Here is an 18062-nt window from a genome sequence, read left to right on the forward strand (position 1 = left end):
GAAGAGTTTGTATGGAACTGGTACTGTTTCTTTATTTCTTTTTTTCATGTTTGGCAGAATTTTCTAATTAAGTCTTCTAGATGTTTTCTTTATAAAAACTACAAATTCCACTTCTTTAATAGATAATAGTGGATGTTCAGTTAGCTCCAACACATAAACAGCCTGCAAGTCATCACTCCTGTGTTTACACAAAAAAGCTAAGGCAATAGAAAAGTCAACCATTTTTTTGAACCCATCAGAAAACTGAGATCACAGGGTAAACCAGCACTCTGAAATCTGGAGAGAGAGAGAAGAATCAGCAGAGTCACAGCTGAGATCTGCTTACCTGGAGTGGAAGCTGCTGGAGCCATAAACTGGTAGTGACACTTAAATGCTAATGGTGACAAACTGCTGGAGTCTGACTATGGACTAGTGTAAGAGTGAGAAATACTGTCTTCATTGTAAAATACATCCAGAATATTCTCCATAACAAAGGCCTCTCTCCAAGGAAAAAGACTTTACCAAAGCCTGATCCCAGCTGGGGAAAGGTACCTTTCCTCTCCAGCCACCTTCTAGCTTCCTTGTCTTTTCTAAAGGGGAATAAGTTCAGAAACACTCAGCCCAGGGATTGAGGCCCATGAAAATACTGAGATTTCAATTTTATTATTATTATTATACATGTCTCCTCCTCCACATCTCACTGCCACACCAACAGGGCTCTAGTATAATTTACAGTGGATTACAGTTGAACCAGTTGCAAGACAAAGGCTTTCTCTGAAAAGCAGCACTGAGGGAACACCACAGTCAAAAGGGGAGACAAACCAAGACGAACAGAGGAATCTGAAGCCTCTGGCACTAGCAGCCACAGCAGACATTAAATATAGTCCAACTCCTACCTAGATTAACATAAAATTTACACTCAAGGCTTTTAATATTCAGTTCCTATTACCTAAGAGGCGATGTGTAGCTTTCAACAAATAATTACGAGGCATATTAAGAGGCAAGAAAAACACAATCTGAAGACAAAGAAGGATACATAGATTTTCTAATTCTTTTTTTCTGATATGGAGTTTCACTCTTGCATGAGTGTGATCTGGGACCACTGCAACCTCCGCCTCCTGGGTCCAAATGATTCTCCTGCCTCAGCCTCCCAGGTAGCTGGGATTATAGGTGCCCACCACCATGCCTGGCTTATTTTTTGTATTTTTAGTAGAGGTGGAATTTCACCGTGTTGGCCAGGCTAGTCTTGAACTCCTGACCTCAAGTGATCTACCCACCTCAGCCTCCCTTGAGTGAATTTTGTGGGGTTTTTTTAAAAAGGAATTTGTCCATTTAAGTTTTTTAATTTACTGGCATTTAAGTTGTCTGTAATATCCTTTATTATTTATTTAGTAATGTATGGCCCATGTGATGTCTCCTGTCATGACTGATATTTGTGCCTTCTCTTTTTTCTATCTAGCCAGAGCTTTACCAGCTTGTTGGTTTTTTTTTTTTTTTCAAAGAACCAGATCTTTGTTTCACTTTTCTCCATTGTTTTACTGCTATTTCTTTGGTTCTCATTCTTTTATTATTTCATTTCTTCTCCTTATATTAGATTTAGTTTGCTCTTCTTTATCTAGTTTCTTAAGTAGAAGCTGAGGTCATTGATTTTGAATATTTTTACTTACCTAATATAAGCATTTAATGTTAAGAATTTCCCTCCCTTGGCCGGGCACAGTGGCTCACGCCTGTAATCCCACCACTTTGGGAGGTCGAGGCAGGTGGATCACGAGGTCAAGGATCGAGACCATCCTGACCAACATGGTGAAACCCTGTCTCTACTAAAAATACAAAAACTAGCTGGACATGGTGGTGCATGCCTGTAGTCCCATCTACTTGGGAGGCTGAGGCAGGAGAACTGCTTGAACCCAGTAGGCAGAGGTTGCAGTGAGCCAAGATTGTGCCACTGCACTCCAGCCTGGTGACAGAGCAAGACTCTGCCTCAAAAAACAAAAAAGAATTTCCCCTTTCTATTCCCTCCTCCTGGTCTTTGCTTTGGCTACTATCCTGTCCCTCTCCTACGTCATTAATTTTTTCCTTTCCTTTTATTTTTTTATTATTTTTTTTTTGACATGGAGTCTTGCTCTGTCACCAGGCTGGAGTGTAGTGGCACAATCTCGGCTCACTGCAACCTCCACCTGACAGGTTCAAGAGATTCTTCTGCCTCAGCCTCCAGAGTAGCTGGGACTACAGGCATGTGTTACCATGCCCAGCTAATTTTTGTATTTTTTTTTACAAGAGACAGGGTTTCACAATGTTGGCCAGGATGGTCTCGATCTCTTAATCTCAAGATCTGCCTGCCTCGGCCTCCCAAAGTGCTGGGATTAAAGGTGTCAGCCACCATGCCTGGCCTAATTTTTTCCTTTCTATGGAGTCATTCTTAATACAAACATGCAGTTACAGTCTACATTGTAAGAAAAAAAGAAAAACACCCTCTCTTTTCCCCACATCCTCCTTAAGTTATCACCCCATTGCTCTACAATATGTGTTCTCAATGCTGTGTCTACTTCCTTATCTTCTGTTCTGTACAATCCATTCCATTCAGGTGTTCACTCTTATTTCACCTTGAAATTGTTTTTATCAAGGTCGCCAGCAAGTTCCATCTCTCCATACACAGCTAACAATTAACTCTCCTCTTCTTACCCATTATCCAGCAGCATCTGACATCCTTCCCCCACCGGCTGTCAAGCCACAACACTCCTTGGGTTTTCCTTCCTTCTTCACTGACTCTTCTCTCTTCTCCAGCCTTTCAATTGAGTGCCCTCAGGATTCAGCCCTCAGCTATCACCCATCTATATCCAGTACCCCATGCCCTTCATCCACTTTTAAATTTTGTTTTGTGTTTTTTGAGATGGAGTTTCCCTCTTGCTGCCCAGGGCAATGGCACAATCTCAGCTCACCACAACCTCCGCTTCCTGGATTCAAGCAATTCTCCTGCCTCAGCCTCCCAAATAGTTGGGACTGCAGGCATGCACCACCATGGCTGGCTAATTTTGTATTTTTAGTAGAGACAGGGTTTCCCCGTGTTGGTCAGGCTGGTCTTGAACTTCTGACCTCAGATGATCTGCCCACCTCGGCCTCCCAAGGTGCTGGGATTACAGGCGTGAGCCACTGTGCCCAGCCCATCCACTTCTAAACTTTAAGCATCATCTTAGTAGTCAAGCGATTCTATATTATTCCATAATTTGTAGTACATTTTGTAGTTGCCTTAAAATAATACTTATGTGTTTTAATCTGTGCAATTAGATTATATGTTTTCCAAGGACAACGATCCCCACCATCTTGTTCTTTACCATCCTTTTGAAGTGTCTAAGCAGTATTCTGGGCATGGTAAGCCCCAAATAAGTACTGTAAACTCCATCGAATTTTGTACAAGCTCTTAAAAATGTATAGTTTTACGAGTAGGTAGAAGCAGGATTTACAGTGATCTACACTGAGGCAGAAAGTACCACTTATAAATTAATTGAGCATTAAAGCCAGGATCTGCTTGGGGCTCATAATCTATTATGGTCACCTTAGAATGTACCTAATTCTGGAACCATAACCTGTCCAGTGGTCCTTCTATTCAGCATTTTCAAAGAGGTGAAAGTAAAATAGGCACTTCTTTCCATTAGGGGTTTCTCGCGTGTTGAGGCTGGTCACAGGGAAATCTCCATTCCAACTAAATGTCAAACAAGTAACAATTAAATTAGAACCAAAATCCAGTGTTTAAGGCCAATGAAATTATACAGGAATCTGGGCTGATATCTGTGGGATGCCCACCTCTTCCAAAAGTTTACAGGTTAGAAGCAAAGAGCCCCTAGAACTTGAGAACATTTCATCCAATCTCATCATCAACATAGCCTGGAACAGCCTCATTTCAAGCCAGAGTGAACCAGCAACAAATGGTTTTGAGTTTTATATCATAATCCCCTATGCATCCTGTCTGACGGCGAGGGCCAAGCTCAACCCTTTGCTGCACTGTCTCCTCCCCAAAGGAAAGAAAGACAAAAGGACTTGACAGGCTACTCAGAATCACCAGGTAAAAACTAAATGGTACTCTCCCGTTCACTGAACTCCAATCCTCAGCCACTTTTATGCAATGTTCTTTAAATTCACAATTTTACAATTAGGAGATTTTGCAAAGCAAGCTTTCAAGATCTTTGAGGATTCTCCCAGCTTGGTGTAAGATACCTCAAGGGAATGCTCTGCACCAAACTGTTCCTAAACAAGCAGATATGAAATAAGCCCTATGAGTTTTAAATCAGATAAAGAATTTTTCTTTGAAAAAAGACTCTGAACTGGTCAGTCATAAACAATAGAATGTACACCCAAGTTTCATAAGGAGACAAAACACAGTAGTAACAGATATTAAAGGATACACTATTCCACAGAAGAGGAAACACCAGGAAATGAGTAGTGCCGAACAATCTTTTTATTGTTCACTGAAAAATGCAGGTCTGCAAAGAGTCCACTGCACTGTATATTGAATGCAAGGTCTCATATTGCAAGTATATATGACACAGTATAACATATATTACACATTTTACATAGCAACAGTACCCGCCTCTTCTAAATGCTAAAATTTAACAAACTGAAATAAAAAGCCTCCTAAAGAAACAAACATTGCAATCATAAACAAAATGCACTAAGCAGAGTACTTTAAAATTGTTTTGTGTGACGTCTATCTTGTCTACCTGGAGTTAGGAATGGTGGAGCCCAGAAAAAAACTCAGCTAACAAAATTAGCCAACACCCTCAAGGAACTCTTCCTGGGAAGCAGGCTGCTGATGCCTGTCACAGGCTGCCACCCTGTTTGATGGGCCAGCCAGGCTTCAGTGCTGCCTGAGGGCCCACACGGAATGCTAAGGCCTGTCTGGGGCTGGGTTGAGGTGAGTGGGAGAAGCACCAGGAAAGAAGAAGCTTCTGTCACACTGCTTACTCTGCATCCACTCTATGGAGAGGAACACCTAGTGTTTCTGGTATGAATCTGCCACTCTCCACAAACATTGAAATGTGATTGAGAAGAAAATGTTAACAGTGGGAACAAAAGCCATTTTCTATGCAGTTATCATCATTAATTCCTTTCAGCCACGTTTTCATTAAAATGCTCTAAAAGAGGCTGCTGCTACTATACTGCAGGCCAGGCTGGCAGGCCAGATTAGAGGTAACAAAACTTCTCCAGCTGTAACTATTAATTCAAATGAATTAAAAATAAATATAGCGTATACTAAAGAGCAACACAGTCTCTTACTATTTACACGGTAATATGTTCAAGAATTGCAAAAATATTCACAATTCCCCAAGGTCAACTTTATATCCACATTTCCCTCCAAGCAGAAAATCCTGAAGGGAAGGGAATGTATAATATCAACACCTCCTGTTCATCTCACATATCATCAGGGCTCAGAAACTCATTATAGATAACAAATGCAAAAAAAAAAGCATTTCAATATATACACGGCAACAGAGGAAGACTATGCCCTCCCTCCGCGCTTCCTTGGCATAAGGCAAAGCATGGTATTTGCAACAACAGTGTCTAAGCTGACTCTGGAAAGGCTCATGTTTTAGGAGAAATCAGAATTACAAAGTTCCTTCATTCACAGGTAACAAAGGATTATTAAATAAAGACCACAGTCTCACCATCCAATAAAATTTTCTTCTCATCTGAGTTCTTATGAGATTTTACAATATCCAGCCTTTTTAGTTAATATGAAACTATCAGCATGCAGAGAACATCCTCAAAGCTCAAGATGAGTAAAGCTAATATTCTCAGATTTTCCACTGTGCATATCAGCAACTATTGTATCAGAATATCCATTAACAGAGTTTTAAGTCCATAATAACCAAGTATTTTTCTTATTCAAAGAACACCATGTTTTGATAAGAATAATCCCAGTTTGATGAGTATCTTACTCCCCTTGATGCTGCACAGTAAATGTCACTGTGCAGTCACTATACCCTTGACTCTTCCAGGCTAAGGAAATCTTGTGTAAAGCCGGAGAACTGCAGACTTCAGCAGAAGCACTGATGTTAGTGCTGAAGTAAACTTTAGGGGAATAACCACAGCTGCTTATCAGACTGTTTACAGCAGGCGTCCCCAAACTACGGCCCGCTGGCCGCATGCGGCCCCCTGAGGCCATTTATCCGGCCCCCCACCGTACTTCAGGAAGGGGCACCTCTTTCATTGGTGGTGAGAGGAGCACAGTATGTGGCGGCCCTCCAACAGTCTGAGGGACAGTGAACTGGCCTCCTGTGTAAAAAGTCTGGGGACGCCTGGTTTACAGCACTGCTGGAAGCCCTCCTCTTCTTTACCTCTAATAGACTGAGACATCCAAATATTTTACACATAAGGGTTCGCTGATATTGATAAAGGTCTAGTTCAAGGTTTTGGCCTCTGGAATGATGTGTGGCTAGCCCAAACCCCTGGCCATGTTTGTTTTAAACATGTTCATTCTTCTTCCCACCACAATCTCTCAAACCTACCCATCTGTCCTGCCACTGTCACGCCCCCAGCCCCTCAGCATTGCTGCTCTTCTCTCTTGAATGTTCTACTGCATGTATGGTATTCACTGAGATGTCACTTTAATGTATAGGTCATTTGCATTTCACGCTACCAGCTCCCCAAAAGACATCAACTGGGAACAATTTCTAATAGTAAAGGCACAATCTGCTGGCATTTTCCCTTTATAAAGGAAATCAAAGGGGTTATCTGGAAGCTGAAAGAACACCTTGGGTAGTCCTGTAAAGGGAATGCTGTATCTGGTACCAAAACCCAGAGACACTGACTAGATCTGAAGATCATAAGGATTATGGAATAGTGTGAGATTGGGCAGTTTAAGATCTAGTTCCAACTTTACATTAAACCATTTGGATGAAAGTGTTGTTAGTATCACCTGAACAAATGAAAACCATCAACAACCCTCTTTTGGCTCATTTCCTCCTGCTTCTGATTGTATTTCCACCAGCGACAGTGAAGCCTGTCCCAGAACACACCGCTTAGCTCCCTGCTTAGCTGCTCAGGGATAAAAGAATGCATTTCACCTCAACTAGCACAGCAACTGGCACTCAGATGGTCAACGCTGAAGCCAACGGCCTTGGGGCAAAGCCCACTGAAAAGCTTTAAACGGGAAGAAATTATAGACATTGCATAAAAATTCTTGATTTTAGAATAACTTCCCCAGGAAGTCGAAAACAGTCATTTTTAGTGAATAAAATGTAATCTATACTCAAAAACAATGTAATGCCTCAGAAGGCAAAACCCGGAATTGAAAAACTTCAGAAAAATATGACTTCATCAGTACCTGACTTTGGCTAAATTATGATAGTCAGTGTAATTTATTATTGGATTTAGAAGCACAGCCTACTGCGTTCTCTAAGACGGTGAAGTACACAAAAACACTTAACAGGGGTGATAGCCCTTTAGCCTCTTGTGACTTCAGAACTTAGAAAGATAAAAGTTAACCAGGATTTGACATTCAGATACTTACTTGCTCAGCACAAGTTGAGTTAGGAGACAGTTAGACTCTCATTCACTTATGGCGTTCTCGGGAAGCTCCTATTTGGATACCAACCCAGTGGTTCTCTGCCTGGCTGCACGTCGGAATCACCTGGGAAGCTTTTAAAACTCAACCACGTGCCTAGGCCAATTAACTCTGGAGGGTGGAGTCCAGAATCAGAAGCTTTACATTGCCCCAGGTGATCCTCGTGCAGCCAGGACGCACACCACTAAGGCATCCCTTTCAGAGAATGGTTGCGAGAAAGCCAAGTGAATGGAAGTCGTATCTGGATAGCTTTTTTCCTCAATTCCACCAGAAAAAGGGATTTTAGAAAAAGGCACAATTGTGCTTCCTCTAAAGACGTAGTCTGCAGTTTGGGAAGTGCTGGTTCCCAGAGGTTATCTGGAGCGCTGGTTGTAAAGAAGAAAGTCCTTGTCTTGGCAGAGTAGGCAGAGTTTCAGGCTTCGGCAGCTGCCTCCGGCAACAAAGAATGCCCAGATGCCCATGAGCACCAGGATTATAAATGCTGACACCAGGTTTATTCCATAATGAGGACTTATGAAGGTCTGCAAAAGAAAAATAAATCAGCTTGGCTAATAACAGCAGGCTTATTAAACGCAGAATAACCAAAGATAAAGGGAAGCATGAAATACTTTCAAGAACTTGGGTGTGCTTCAACAAACACATACGACATGTGTCATGTGTTATGGACCCGAGACATGTAGAACTAAGCTGGTCAACAGACACTGTGGGTCCCGTGCTTTACTGTGTTCAAATAGCAACCTTAGAAGGCAGTCATTAGGCAGAACCTAACGGAATACACAATACAAGATGCATGTCACATAACCAGTTTCTATTCATTTCTATGTTAAATTGGTTCTTAAAATTTGCAAGAAAGTGAGACAAGTCCAAATTCTTTTAGTATGAATCCTTAGTACTCAAGGGAACATGAGGGAATAGAGTCTTTTTCAGCTGAGCAACAGCTGTGGGTTCCAAAGGTTTATTCATTTAAAGAACACTAACGGAACGCCAAGACGTAGTGTGTACACCATGGTGAAGACCAAAGTCTCTACCTAATGGAGCTTCTGTACCAGTGAGGGAGGCCGGTAATGAATGAAGAAACAACTTAATTAGTTACAAGTTGTGATGAATGCTATGACAGCATAATTTATCATTGTGATGAGGCTAGGATGGGTAAAAACAAGGTGATCTCCTTAGGGTAGTCAAGGAAGGTCCCAAGAAAGTGGTCGATTTTACAGTTAGCACCTTATGCAGAAAGAATGCTCTTCTCAAGAGGCCTCTGTGGGCATGGCAGGCATTGAGCATTTTCTGGATTATTCTTCACAATAATTCTATACTTCAAATCTACTGAATTTTCATTGTATAGAGTGCTACACTCTTTTGTACTGTTCTTTAAAAATTTTTTTCTCTTTTAAACAATTACAAAAGCAATACATGATTGTTGTAGAAAATTAGAACACAAAAATGAGAAAAATAGAACAAATTTTAAAACTTGAAATTCGACTAGGTTAATATTTATTTTAAAAGCTCAAAAAATAAAACCATAAAGAGAAAAATTGATGAGAGTATATAAAATTAAGAACTTTTGTTCATCAAAAGACATTAAGAGAATATAAAGACAAATCACACCATCAAAGTTATTTGCAACATACATCTGACAAAATATTTTTTTAACAGAAAACATAAAGACCTCCTAAAAATCAAAGATAAAAAGATAACCCAATAGATAGGCATAAGATTCGAACAGCCACTTCAAAAAGAATTATCTGAATGGCCAATGAAGACTTGCTCAACCTCATCAGGGAAATGTAAATTAAAACTTTTACTACGATTTATTAATTTATGCATTTATGATACCATGACATAGCCAGCAGGATGGCTAACAATAAAGAGAATGTTGTGAGGAGGTGGAGGAACCACAACTTGTAAATTAACGGCAGAGTGTAAGGCAATACAATCACTTTGAAAATTGAGTGATATGAAGAGTCGACGCGAGTACACTCCAAGACCCAGCAGTGCCACTCCTAGGCATATGGCCAAAAGAAATGTGTGTGTGTGTGCATGTTCACCAAGAGCTATACATCAGAACATTCACAGCAGTACTATTCCCAGTTGTTAAAAATGAGAAGGCCGGGTACAGTGGCTCACACTTGTAATCCCAACACTTTGAGGGGCTGAGGCAGGAGAACTGCTTGAGCCCAGGAGTTTGAGACAAACCTGAACAACATAGTGAGAGCTCATCTTTACAGAAAATTTAAAAATTAGCCAAGCATGATGTGCATTCCCATAGTCCCAGCTACTTGGGAGGGTGAGGCACTTGAGCCCAGGAGGTCGAGGCTGCAATGAGCTGTGACTGTGCCACTGCACTCCAGCCTGGGCCACAGGGTGAGACTCCATCTCAAACGAGAAACATCATCAATGCCTCTCTGCTGTAGAATGGGTAAATTATGGTATAAACACATGGTAGAATACTATACAGCAATGAGTGAGCCATTCAAGTCTGACAACTCTCTTTCATACTGCTGACAGGAAAACAGTCTAGCATTAAAAATTAAAGGGGAATTTGCATTCTCTATTTCACCCCAGCAATTCTGCAGCTAGAGCTACACTCTGAAGCAATTAGTTCTGAAAATAATAGATCGCCTGCACCTGGGAACTTGTTAGAAATCCACTAGTGATGTAAAGATGAATCATACAAATATGCTGAGCAAAAGGAGCCAGACACAGGGCAAATGTGCAGCTCCGTTTACAGAAATACCAAAAGGTAGCACCAAGCTGTGGTGCTGGAAGTCAGAATCATGGTCACCCTTAGTGGGGACAGTGACTGGTGGAACAAAGAGGCTCCTGGGGGCTGAGAATGTTCTGATTGTCATCTAGGTGCTAGTTACACAGGTGTGTTCACACTGTGAATATTCATCAAGGTGTATACTTCTGATTTGTGTGCTTTTCTGTAGGTGTGTTATTTTAATAAAACAATTATGTAATCAGTTTCTGAAATCAGCCATTGAGAGAGAACTACTATTAACATTTTAGTAGATACTTTTCAAACTTCCTAGGTTCTTTCCTGGAGTCTCACTGTGTCACCCAGGCTGGAGTGCAGTCGTGTGACCTCAGCTCACTCCAACCTCCACCTCCTGGGTTCAAGCAATTCTCTTCCTCAGCCTCTGGAATAGCTAGAATTACAGGTGCCCGTCACCATGCCCAGCTAATTTTTTTTTGTATATATATATATATATATATATATTTTTTTTTTTTTTTTGAGTAGAGACAGGGTTTCACTATCTTGGCCAGGCTGGTCTTAAACTCCTGACCTCATGATCCATCCACCATGGCCTCCCAAACTGATGGGATTTTAGGCGTGAGCCTCCACACCCAGCCAATTCTTTCCTTTTAATCATTAAAAAGGGTATTATCTACTTTCAGCCAAAAAAGAAAAAAAAAAAGAATATTATCAACTATTCAATATTCACCAACATTTACTGGCCACCTACTATGTGCCATGAATTGAAGATACAAAGATTGGCAAGATAAGGCCCCATCTTTGATTATCCAAACTCTAATTAGAAAGAGAGAGAGAGACAAAAACTTTATTAAATAAAATATGCTAGCCAAGGATATGTGTTGTATGAGAGCTAGGAATAAGGTCTAGTGATAGTGCTGAGTCTGAAACATGCAACTCTTCCATGCAGCTGTCATAGAGAATAAACAGTTTTTCAAACTGACTGAGGTTAAGGAGAGACAAATCACAGCAAATAAACAGCAGAAAAAAAAATCTTTTAATAAGACCTACCAAAAAATTAAAACTGATGGTGTCTCTGTGGTAAGAGATGACTCATTCATTCACTTAAATAGCTTTTCTGAATTTCCCCACAGTCTCATGAGCGTGTATTTCACCCAGAATAGAATTTACCATTTTAGATACATAGACTTGAGTTCCAAAATACAGTCTGGGCGTGGCGGCAACACTCACCTGGGCTGATACCAGCAGATGGGTCAGGAGAACTATAAGGAGGATGTACCACTTTTTCCTCTCACAGCCATCAAAAAAGACAATGCCCCAGAACACGTGCAGCAGGATGATGACCAGCGTCATGAAAGCTGAAAGACAGTCAACTATGAGTGTCACTCTCACAGACACCATAGCCACTGAGCCCCTTTACACTGTGCTTGGGCTCTCAGAGTGTCCACTGCACCTCAGAGAGAGAGTTTACCACCACCTGACAGAAACAGGACCTTGATACACATTTGCCCACTCAAAAAGCAACACCGCTGAACAGGAGACTGCTCTGCCACAGCTTCTTGTCTAGAAGGTGAATCTGTTCAACAACAGGTCAACTGAGATCTGGCTTTCAGGCAGCTTTCCTGAGGAACACAATAAAATTACTGTGATGTCCAGATAGCTTTTTCCCAATTAGCCTTCTGCACTAGTAAAGAGAGACTTCAATGAAAAGGAATACCTTCTGTTTAAACAAGGCGCCTCGCTAAAGTGGAATTTTTCCTTGGATCCTTTTGAAAAAGGCCAATGGGAAAATATTTACAATCACAGCCAGGCATGGTGGCTCATGCCTGTAATCCCAGCACTTTGGGAGGCTAAGGTGGGCAGATTACTTGAGATCAGGAGTTCAAGACTGGCTTGGCCAACATGGTGAAACCCCATCTCTACTAAAAATACAAAAATCAGTCGGGTGCAGTGGCACGTGCCTCTCCTGCCTCAGCCTCTCCAATCCCAGCTATTCGAGAGGCTGAAGCAGGAGAATCACTTGAAGCCAGGAGGCGGAGATTGCAGTGAGCCGAGATCACACCATTGCACTCCAGTCTGGGCAACAGAGCAAGACTCCATCTCTAAACAAAACAAAACAAAACAGGAAAGAAAAATATTTAAAATCACAATAATCGTTCCCCTCAGCCTGGCTCACCGGCCAGCGCCAGGAGAGGGGCGACGCCTCGAGGTAAAATGGAGGAGGTGAGGGACACGGAGCCTGCGCGAGCCCTGTAGCCCTGGAGAGGCCGAGGCTCTAGGCTGCAAGGGCGAGTGCCACGGCGGAGGGACAGGTGAACCCCAGCGCTGACCTGGCCACCGACTGTAAGGCCCCCGAGACTACAGAATCTACGGCTTCCTTGGTGGGGACCTGCAAAGCCGCCACCAAGTCACCGGAGCCCAAGGACAATGACAGCACCTGCGTGTTCTGCCAGATCGAGGGGCGGCAGGACCCGGGCACCGAACTCCTGCACTGTGAGAATGAGGACCTAGTTTGCTTGAAAGATATCAAACCAGCCGGGCGCGGTGGCTCACACCTGTAATCCCAGCACTCTGGGAGGCTGAGGCGGGTGGATCACCTGAGGTTAGGAGTTCAAGACCAGCCTGGCCATCATGGTGAAACCCCATCTTTAAAAAAAAAAAAAAAAATTAAAAAAAAAAAAGATATCAAACCAGCAGCAACTCATCATTATCTTATGGTGCCAAAGAAGCATATTGGAAATTGCAGATCTCTAAGGAAAGATCAAGTAGAACTGGTTGAGAACATAGTAACTGTTGGAAAAACCATTCTTGAAAGGAATAATTTCACTGACTTCATGAATGTGAGGATGGGTTTTCATATGCCTCTGTTCTGTTCCATTTCCCACTTGCACCTCTGGCACCAGTGGATCAGCTTGGCTTCTTATCCAAGTTGGTTTATAGAGTCAATTCCTATTGGTTTATCACAGCTGATCATTTGATTGAAAAACTAAAAACATGAAAATGGCAACAGTGGAAGATTTTTCTAATTTTGGCTCAGCATGAAGTAATGTTTAGGTCCTTTTTAAGTCTAATTGCAATTTTAAGATTTGTTGGGTTTTATGAAAGGCTATTACTGAGTGGCCTTAAATCTTTTCTGAACGTCTGTTTCCTGAGATCTGTGATACAGTTATAAGAATATTTTGTTACTGACTTCTTTGTTTCAATGATTACTTGTTGAAGGATTTTATATATAGGATACTATAGATAAAATCCTATTTAAGACAAATTCTGTTAATCAAGAAGGGCTCTGTATTTTTTTAAGTTAAAATGTTTTCATTTCTCAGTAGTCAATTATAATAGTGATATATTTATGAAGAATAAACTACTATAGAAAGTACTTTATTGGAACCTTCATTACTGTGAAGGAGAAAAAGACTTAGCTATTTCTTGACAGTTCTATAGTTTTACACATACATTTTCAAAATAAAGAATACCATACTACACAATAATCTCTGATCTTGCTGAAGGAAAGAATTATATATGTGCCACTTTTTCCTCAAATTTCAGATGCCAGTTTTCACTTCTTGAAGCCTTGAATCTTTTTAATAAATCTGTTCTGAAAGCTATATAATATATATAATTTCTATCAGTGAATTTACAATAACTATGCTATTAGAATTTACTGTAATGGAATTTTGCCTGTAATAACATAAAGGGGGAAGAAACATAAAGTGGTTCTCTTAATAAAACTAGCAGAAACTGTTGCTTTATGGCATATTTTTGTATCAAAGAGAGATCAAAATAAAAAGCAGTTAAACTTTGCTTTTACCATGAAAAAGGCCTGATTCAAAAGTAGAGATGGGCTTAGATAAGAAAATTTGATAATGCAAAGCTAATATTATTGACATATCATTTTATGAGGCATATTTTGTTAGAAAATTTTTTTGGTGCTAATCTGCAGTCACAATAGTGAATATGAAGAATATGAATGAATGTTAATCCTACATTGTGCCAGTGTATAATAGTACCATGTATGTGAATATGAATAAATGAACATGAGGATTAATGTATTATTGAAAATAGGCTGAGATAATAGTTTTCTTTTTTAGAGGGGGCACGTATTAAACAAAGTTTTAAGTAACAAATTACTTATTACAAAGTTACAACATGTGGAATCAATACTGTTTCATTTGTTCGTTAATTTATTCATTCAGCAAACATTTGTTGAGCATTTAATGTGTACCAGACCTTGCCAGGATCAGGAAATAAAGAAATGAAAACAGACAATTCAGCCTGCAATTGCTAGTACAGAGGTCAAACAAAGTCAATGATTAGAATTTAGTGTATTAAGTGCTATGATACCCACAGAAGAGGCTGTGGGTATCATAGCACTTAAGAGGCTATGATACCCACAGAAGGGAGAAACACTTCTGAGAATGGGTGGTAGTAGAACTGAGTATTTAAGACTGAATGTTAGGCCAGTACACAGTGACTGGTTAGGCTGAGAAACCCACATGTATTTTCCTTGAGTTCTGCTTCCACTGTTGTTTACTTTACAATAGATGTGAACGTCCAGATTTCACCTTATTTACTGAAGGTGGGGAAAGGATGTGGAAGCAGGGATTATGGGTTCTCAAAAGTGGATTTAAAGATTTTTTATCACCATTTTGTGATATGGTTCACTGAGCACTTTTACAGTTTAACAGTTACAAGTTTCCATAAATCAGTTATAATACAGTCATTTTCTATTCTAAATCCGTTGGAATATAGTCAGCTTCAGGGAAGGAATTTTCAACAAGTGCAACCTTTGTTTTACTATGGGAACTTGCAGTGATATAATTGACAACATCATAACAATAATAGGTAAAGTATTTCAGGAACTCCCAAATGCCTTACGGACCTCTTCGAAAATGTCGTTAGCCAACTGATTCAACTTTTACAGCTTTATATGCTCTCATATAAACCAATTTTTAAAAATCCTTAGAAACACGTTTTAGTAGAGGTTCTCATTTACTTGTAAAGATTAATAATCAAATTGCTACAATTAATATCCATTTTGCCTTTTCAGTAGTCTAAATATCTAGCCATCTATAATACTAGTTCATCTAGCCAATTCAAAACAAGCCTAATTCATAACCTGTCTTATACATGTTTGAAGTAGTGTCAAGAACATTGTTTATGCATGTTGTGATACTGTTTGTGGAACTGTAAAATTATTATCATGAGTATTTCAAACTGGGCTTACTTAGCTAGAAGAAAATGAAATTAAAATGAAAAAATACTGTCAAAAAATCACAATAAACATCTACGAAGCTTGTTAAGCAACTGGCATTTAATTTTATCAACACCATCAGGCTTTTCTGGGGAACACTACCTCTGTGTGTGTGTTGTGTCTGTGTATCCTGTGTGCTAGATAATAGTCTTTATTTAAAGTGGGCAAGCCCTACATGTTCTGCAAAGTTTAATATAAAAAAAAAAGGCATCTAGATTTCCTCTTTCAGCCACATAATAAGAAACCATTAACACCCAACAGACTGGCAAAAATTCAAGTCTGACAACTCTCTTTCATACTGCTGATAGGAAAACAGTCTAGCATTACAAATTAAAGTGGAATTTGCATTCTTTATTTCACTCCAGCAATTCTGCAGCTAGAGCTATACTCTGAAGGAATTAGTTCTGAAATTAATAGATCACCTGCACCTGGGAACTTGTCAGAAACTCAAATTATGGGGACCTACCCACACTTCCTGAATCAGAAACAGTGGGGTGGGAGCCTAGCAATCTGTGTTTAAACAGCCCTCTAGGTCAGGCGTCCCCAAACTGCGGCCCCCTGAGGCCATTTATCCGGCCCCCCACCACACTTCAGGAAAGGGCACCTCTTTCATTGGTGGGCAGTGAGAGGAGCACAGTATGTGGCGGCCCTCCAACGGTCTGAGGGACAGTGAACTGGCCCCCTGTGTAAAAAGTTTGGGGACGCCTGCTCTAGATGATTCCGATGCATGCTCAAGCTTCAGAATCACTGCTCTAGAGAAACGTACACATCTGCACAAGGAGCGTATGCCAGTTTATATCAGCACTGTCTGTAATAATGAAATATGTCCATCATTACCAGAATGGACAAATAAACCATGCTCTATTCATACAGTGGAATACTATATGGTCTACAATATAAATGATCTCAAGAATCTAACGTTATGTAGAAAAGAAAACCATAATGTGGAAAAAATACCTATTATTTCATTGATACGAAGTCTAAAACATGCAAAACAATATTTAAAAGATGTAACTGCTGTGGTTAGCGGAGAGAAAGCTATTACATCTGGTGTAAGAGTGTCATCATTTCAGTAAATGGTGGTAGATATTTCAACTAAAGTAGAAGAGAAATCGTTTCCAAAATTTTGTGGCTATGGCAGATGAAGCCAAAGTGATGTACGTTAATCTCAGTGATGATCCTGGAAAGGGAAGCATCCCTGGAGACAGATGTTTGGTGATGGTGGGGAGCTGGGACCGCTGAAGAAGCCCAGGAGTGCAGTTTATGTTTTAAAGTTTCTGTGTCAGAAAGGATCAAGGCAGAAACTGACATAAATGGAAACACTGATTTTTAAAAAAATCATAAAGTGTTCATACTCTAAGGGTTTTTTTGAATCTAGATGACAATCAAATGTCAAGAGAAAGCAATGACACTGTTAAGGTGTAATCTGTCTGGCAGCTTATGTTTGCCATTCTCTCTGAATATTGATGTTGCTAGGGCAGCCCTAATGAAATAACCAGGAAAGGTCCTTGGTTTCTAACTGTTTTTCTTTAGTTCCTTTACCTACAGGCACAGCTGCTTAAAGAAACCAGATGGCTCCAGATGGCACCAGAGCTTCTTTGACCCCTGCCCAGACACCAGAGAAGATCTCATAAAACCACCTCAAACTGGAACAGATGACTCCTATTTGCCTTTAGATCATCAGCATATCATTACAGTGCTAAAATTCCCTCCCCTTAAAGAAAACCCCTGCCATTTTGTGTCCATATAATATATGAAGACATATGTTCATGAACTGTGCCTTCATGTCTAGAGTCCCATCCTGCACATGCTAACATTCCTTTCCTGCCCCATTCCTTTCTAGCCCTTTTTAAAAACCTGATGCCTTCTATTGTTTGGGAAGAAGGTACATTTAATGCAGGAGTTCACCTCCTCCATTCTCTGGCCAGAGAATGAAACTTTACTGCCTTTTACCATGGGATGTTCTTTCTTTGCAACCAATATGGAGTTGGGAAAGAACTCTTTACCAGTGACACTGAGACACAGTTATGCTCCTATAGTCAATTAAAACGCTCTCATGTATAAAATTTTCAGTCTATTCTTGTCCAAAAGAGCATTATTCTGTGATTTTTAGGCAAGCATACTCAAGATATCATTAGCCCTGACCTTTTTACTTTGCACATCAGTGTTAGTTACCTTTTTCCCTATTTCAGCACAATCTTAGACTTATATTTGCACACTTTTTTTTTTTTTTTAAAGACAGGGTTTCACCATGTTGGCCAGGCTGGTCTAGAACTCCTGACCTGGTGATCCATCCGCCTCAGCTTCCCAAAGTGCTGGGATTACAGGCGTGAGCCACTGCACCTGGCCTATTTGCACACTTTTGTGTCATGAAGTTCTGGGCAAATTTCTTCCAAATTCTAGATCCATATTTCTTGGTCTTTCTTACTGAGAAGTCTGATGGATTGACATTGCCTCCAAAGTCAAGTTCATACATCGCAGACAAGCATTCAAGGACCTCTACAATCTAGATACCAATTACCTTGACACCATATTCTCTAGTAATCTTCAACTGC

General features: G+C 40.4%; 1 protein-coding gene and 1 pseudogene across 1 annotated transcript in view; one reads left to right on the top strand and one right to left on the bottom strand.

The window, feature by feature from the left end:
* Window positions 1-4414: 4414 nt before the first annotated feature.
* Window positions 4415-18062, bottom strand: part of APH1B (aph-1 homolog B, gamma-secretase subunit) — a 31488-nt gene continuing 17840 nt past the window's right edge. The window contains exons 5-6 of the mRNA XM_003939878.4: window positions 11487-11614; window positions 4415-8061 (exon numbers count right to left, since the gene is read on the bottom strand). Of these exons, the coding sequence (XP_003939927.1) occupies window positions 7894-8061; window positions 11487-11614 (296 nt within the window). The 3' untranslated portion in view covers window positions 4415-7893. The remainder of the gene's footprint in view (window positions 8062-11486; window positions 11615-18062) is intronic.
* On the top strand, window positions 12471-13321 carry LOC104653194 (adenosine 5'-monophosphoramidase HINT3 pseudogene; annotated as a pseudogene).

Source organism: Saimiri boliviensis, chromosome 2 (genome assembly GCF_048565385.1).
Source record: "Saimiri boliviensis isolate mSaiBol1 chromosome 2, mSaiBol1.pri, whole genome shotgun sequence".
Lineage (NCBI taxonomy): Eukaryota > Metazoa > Chordata > Mammalia > Primates > Cebidae > Saimiri > Saimiri boliviensis.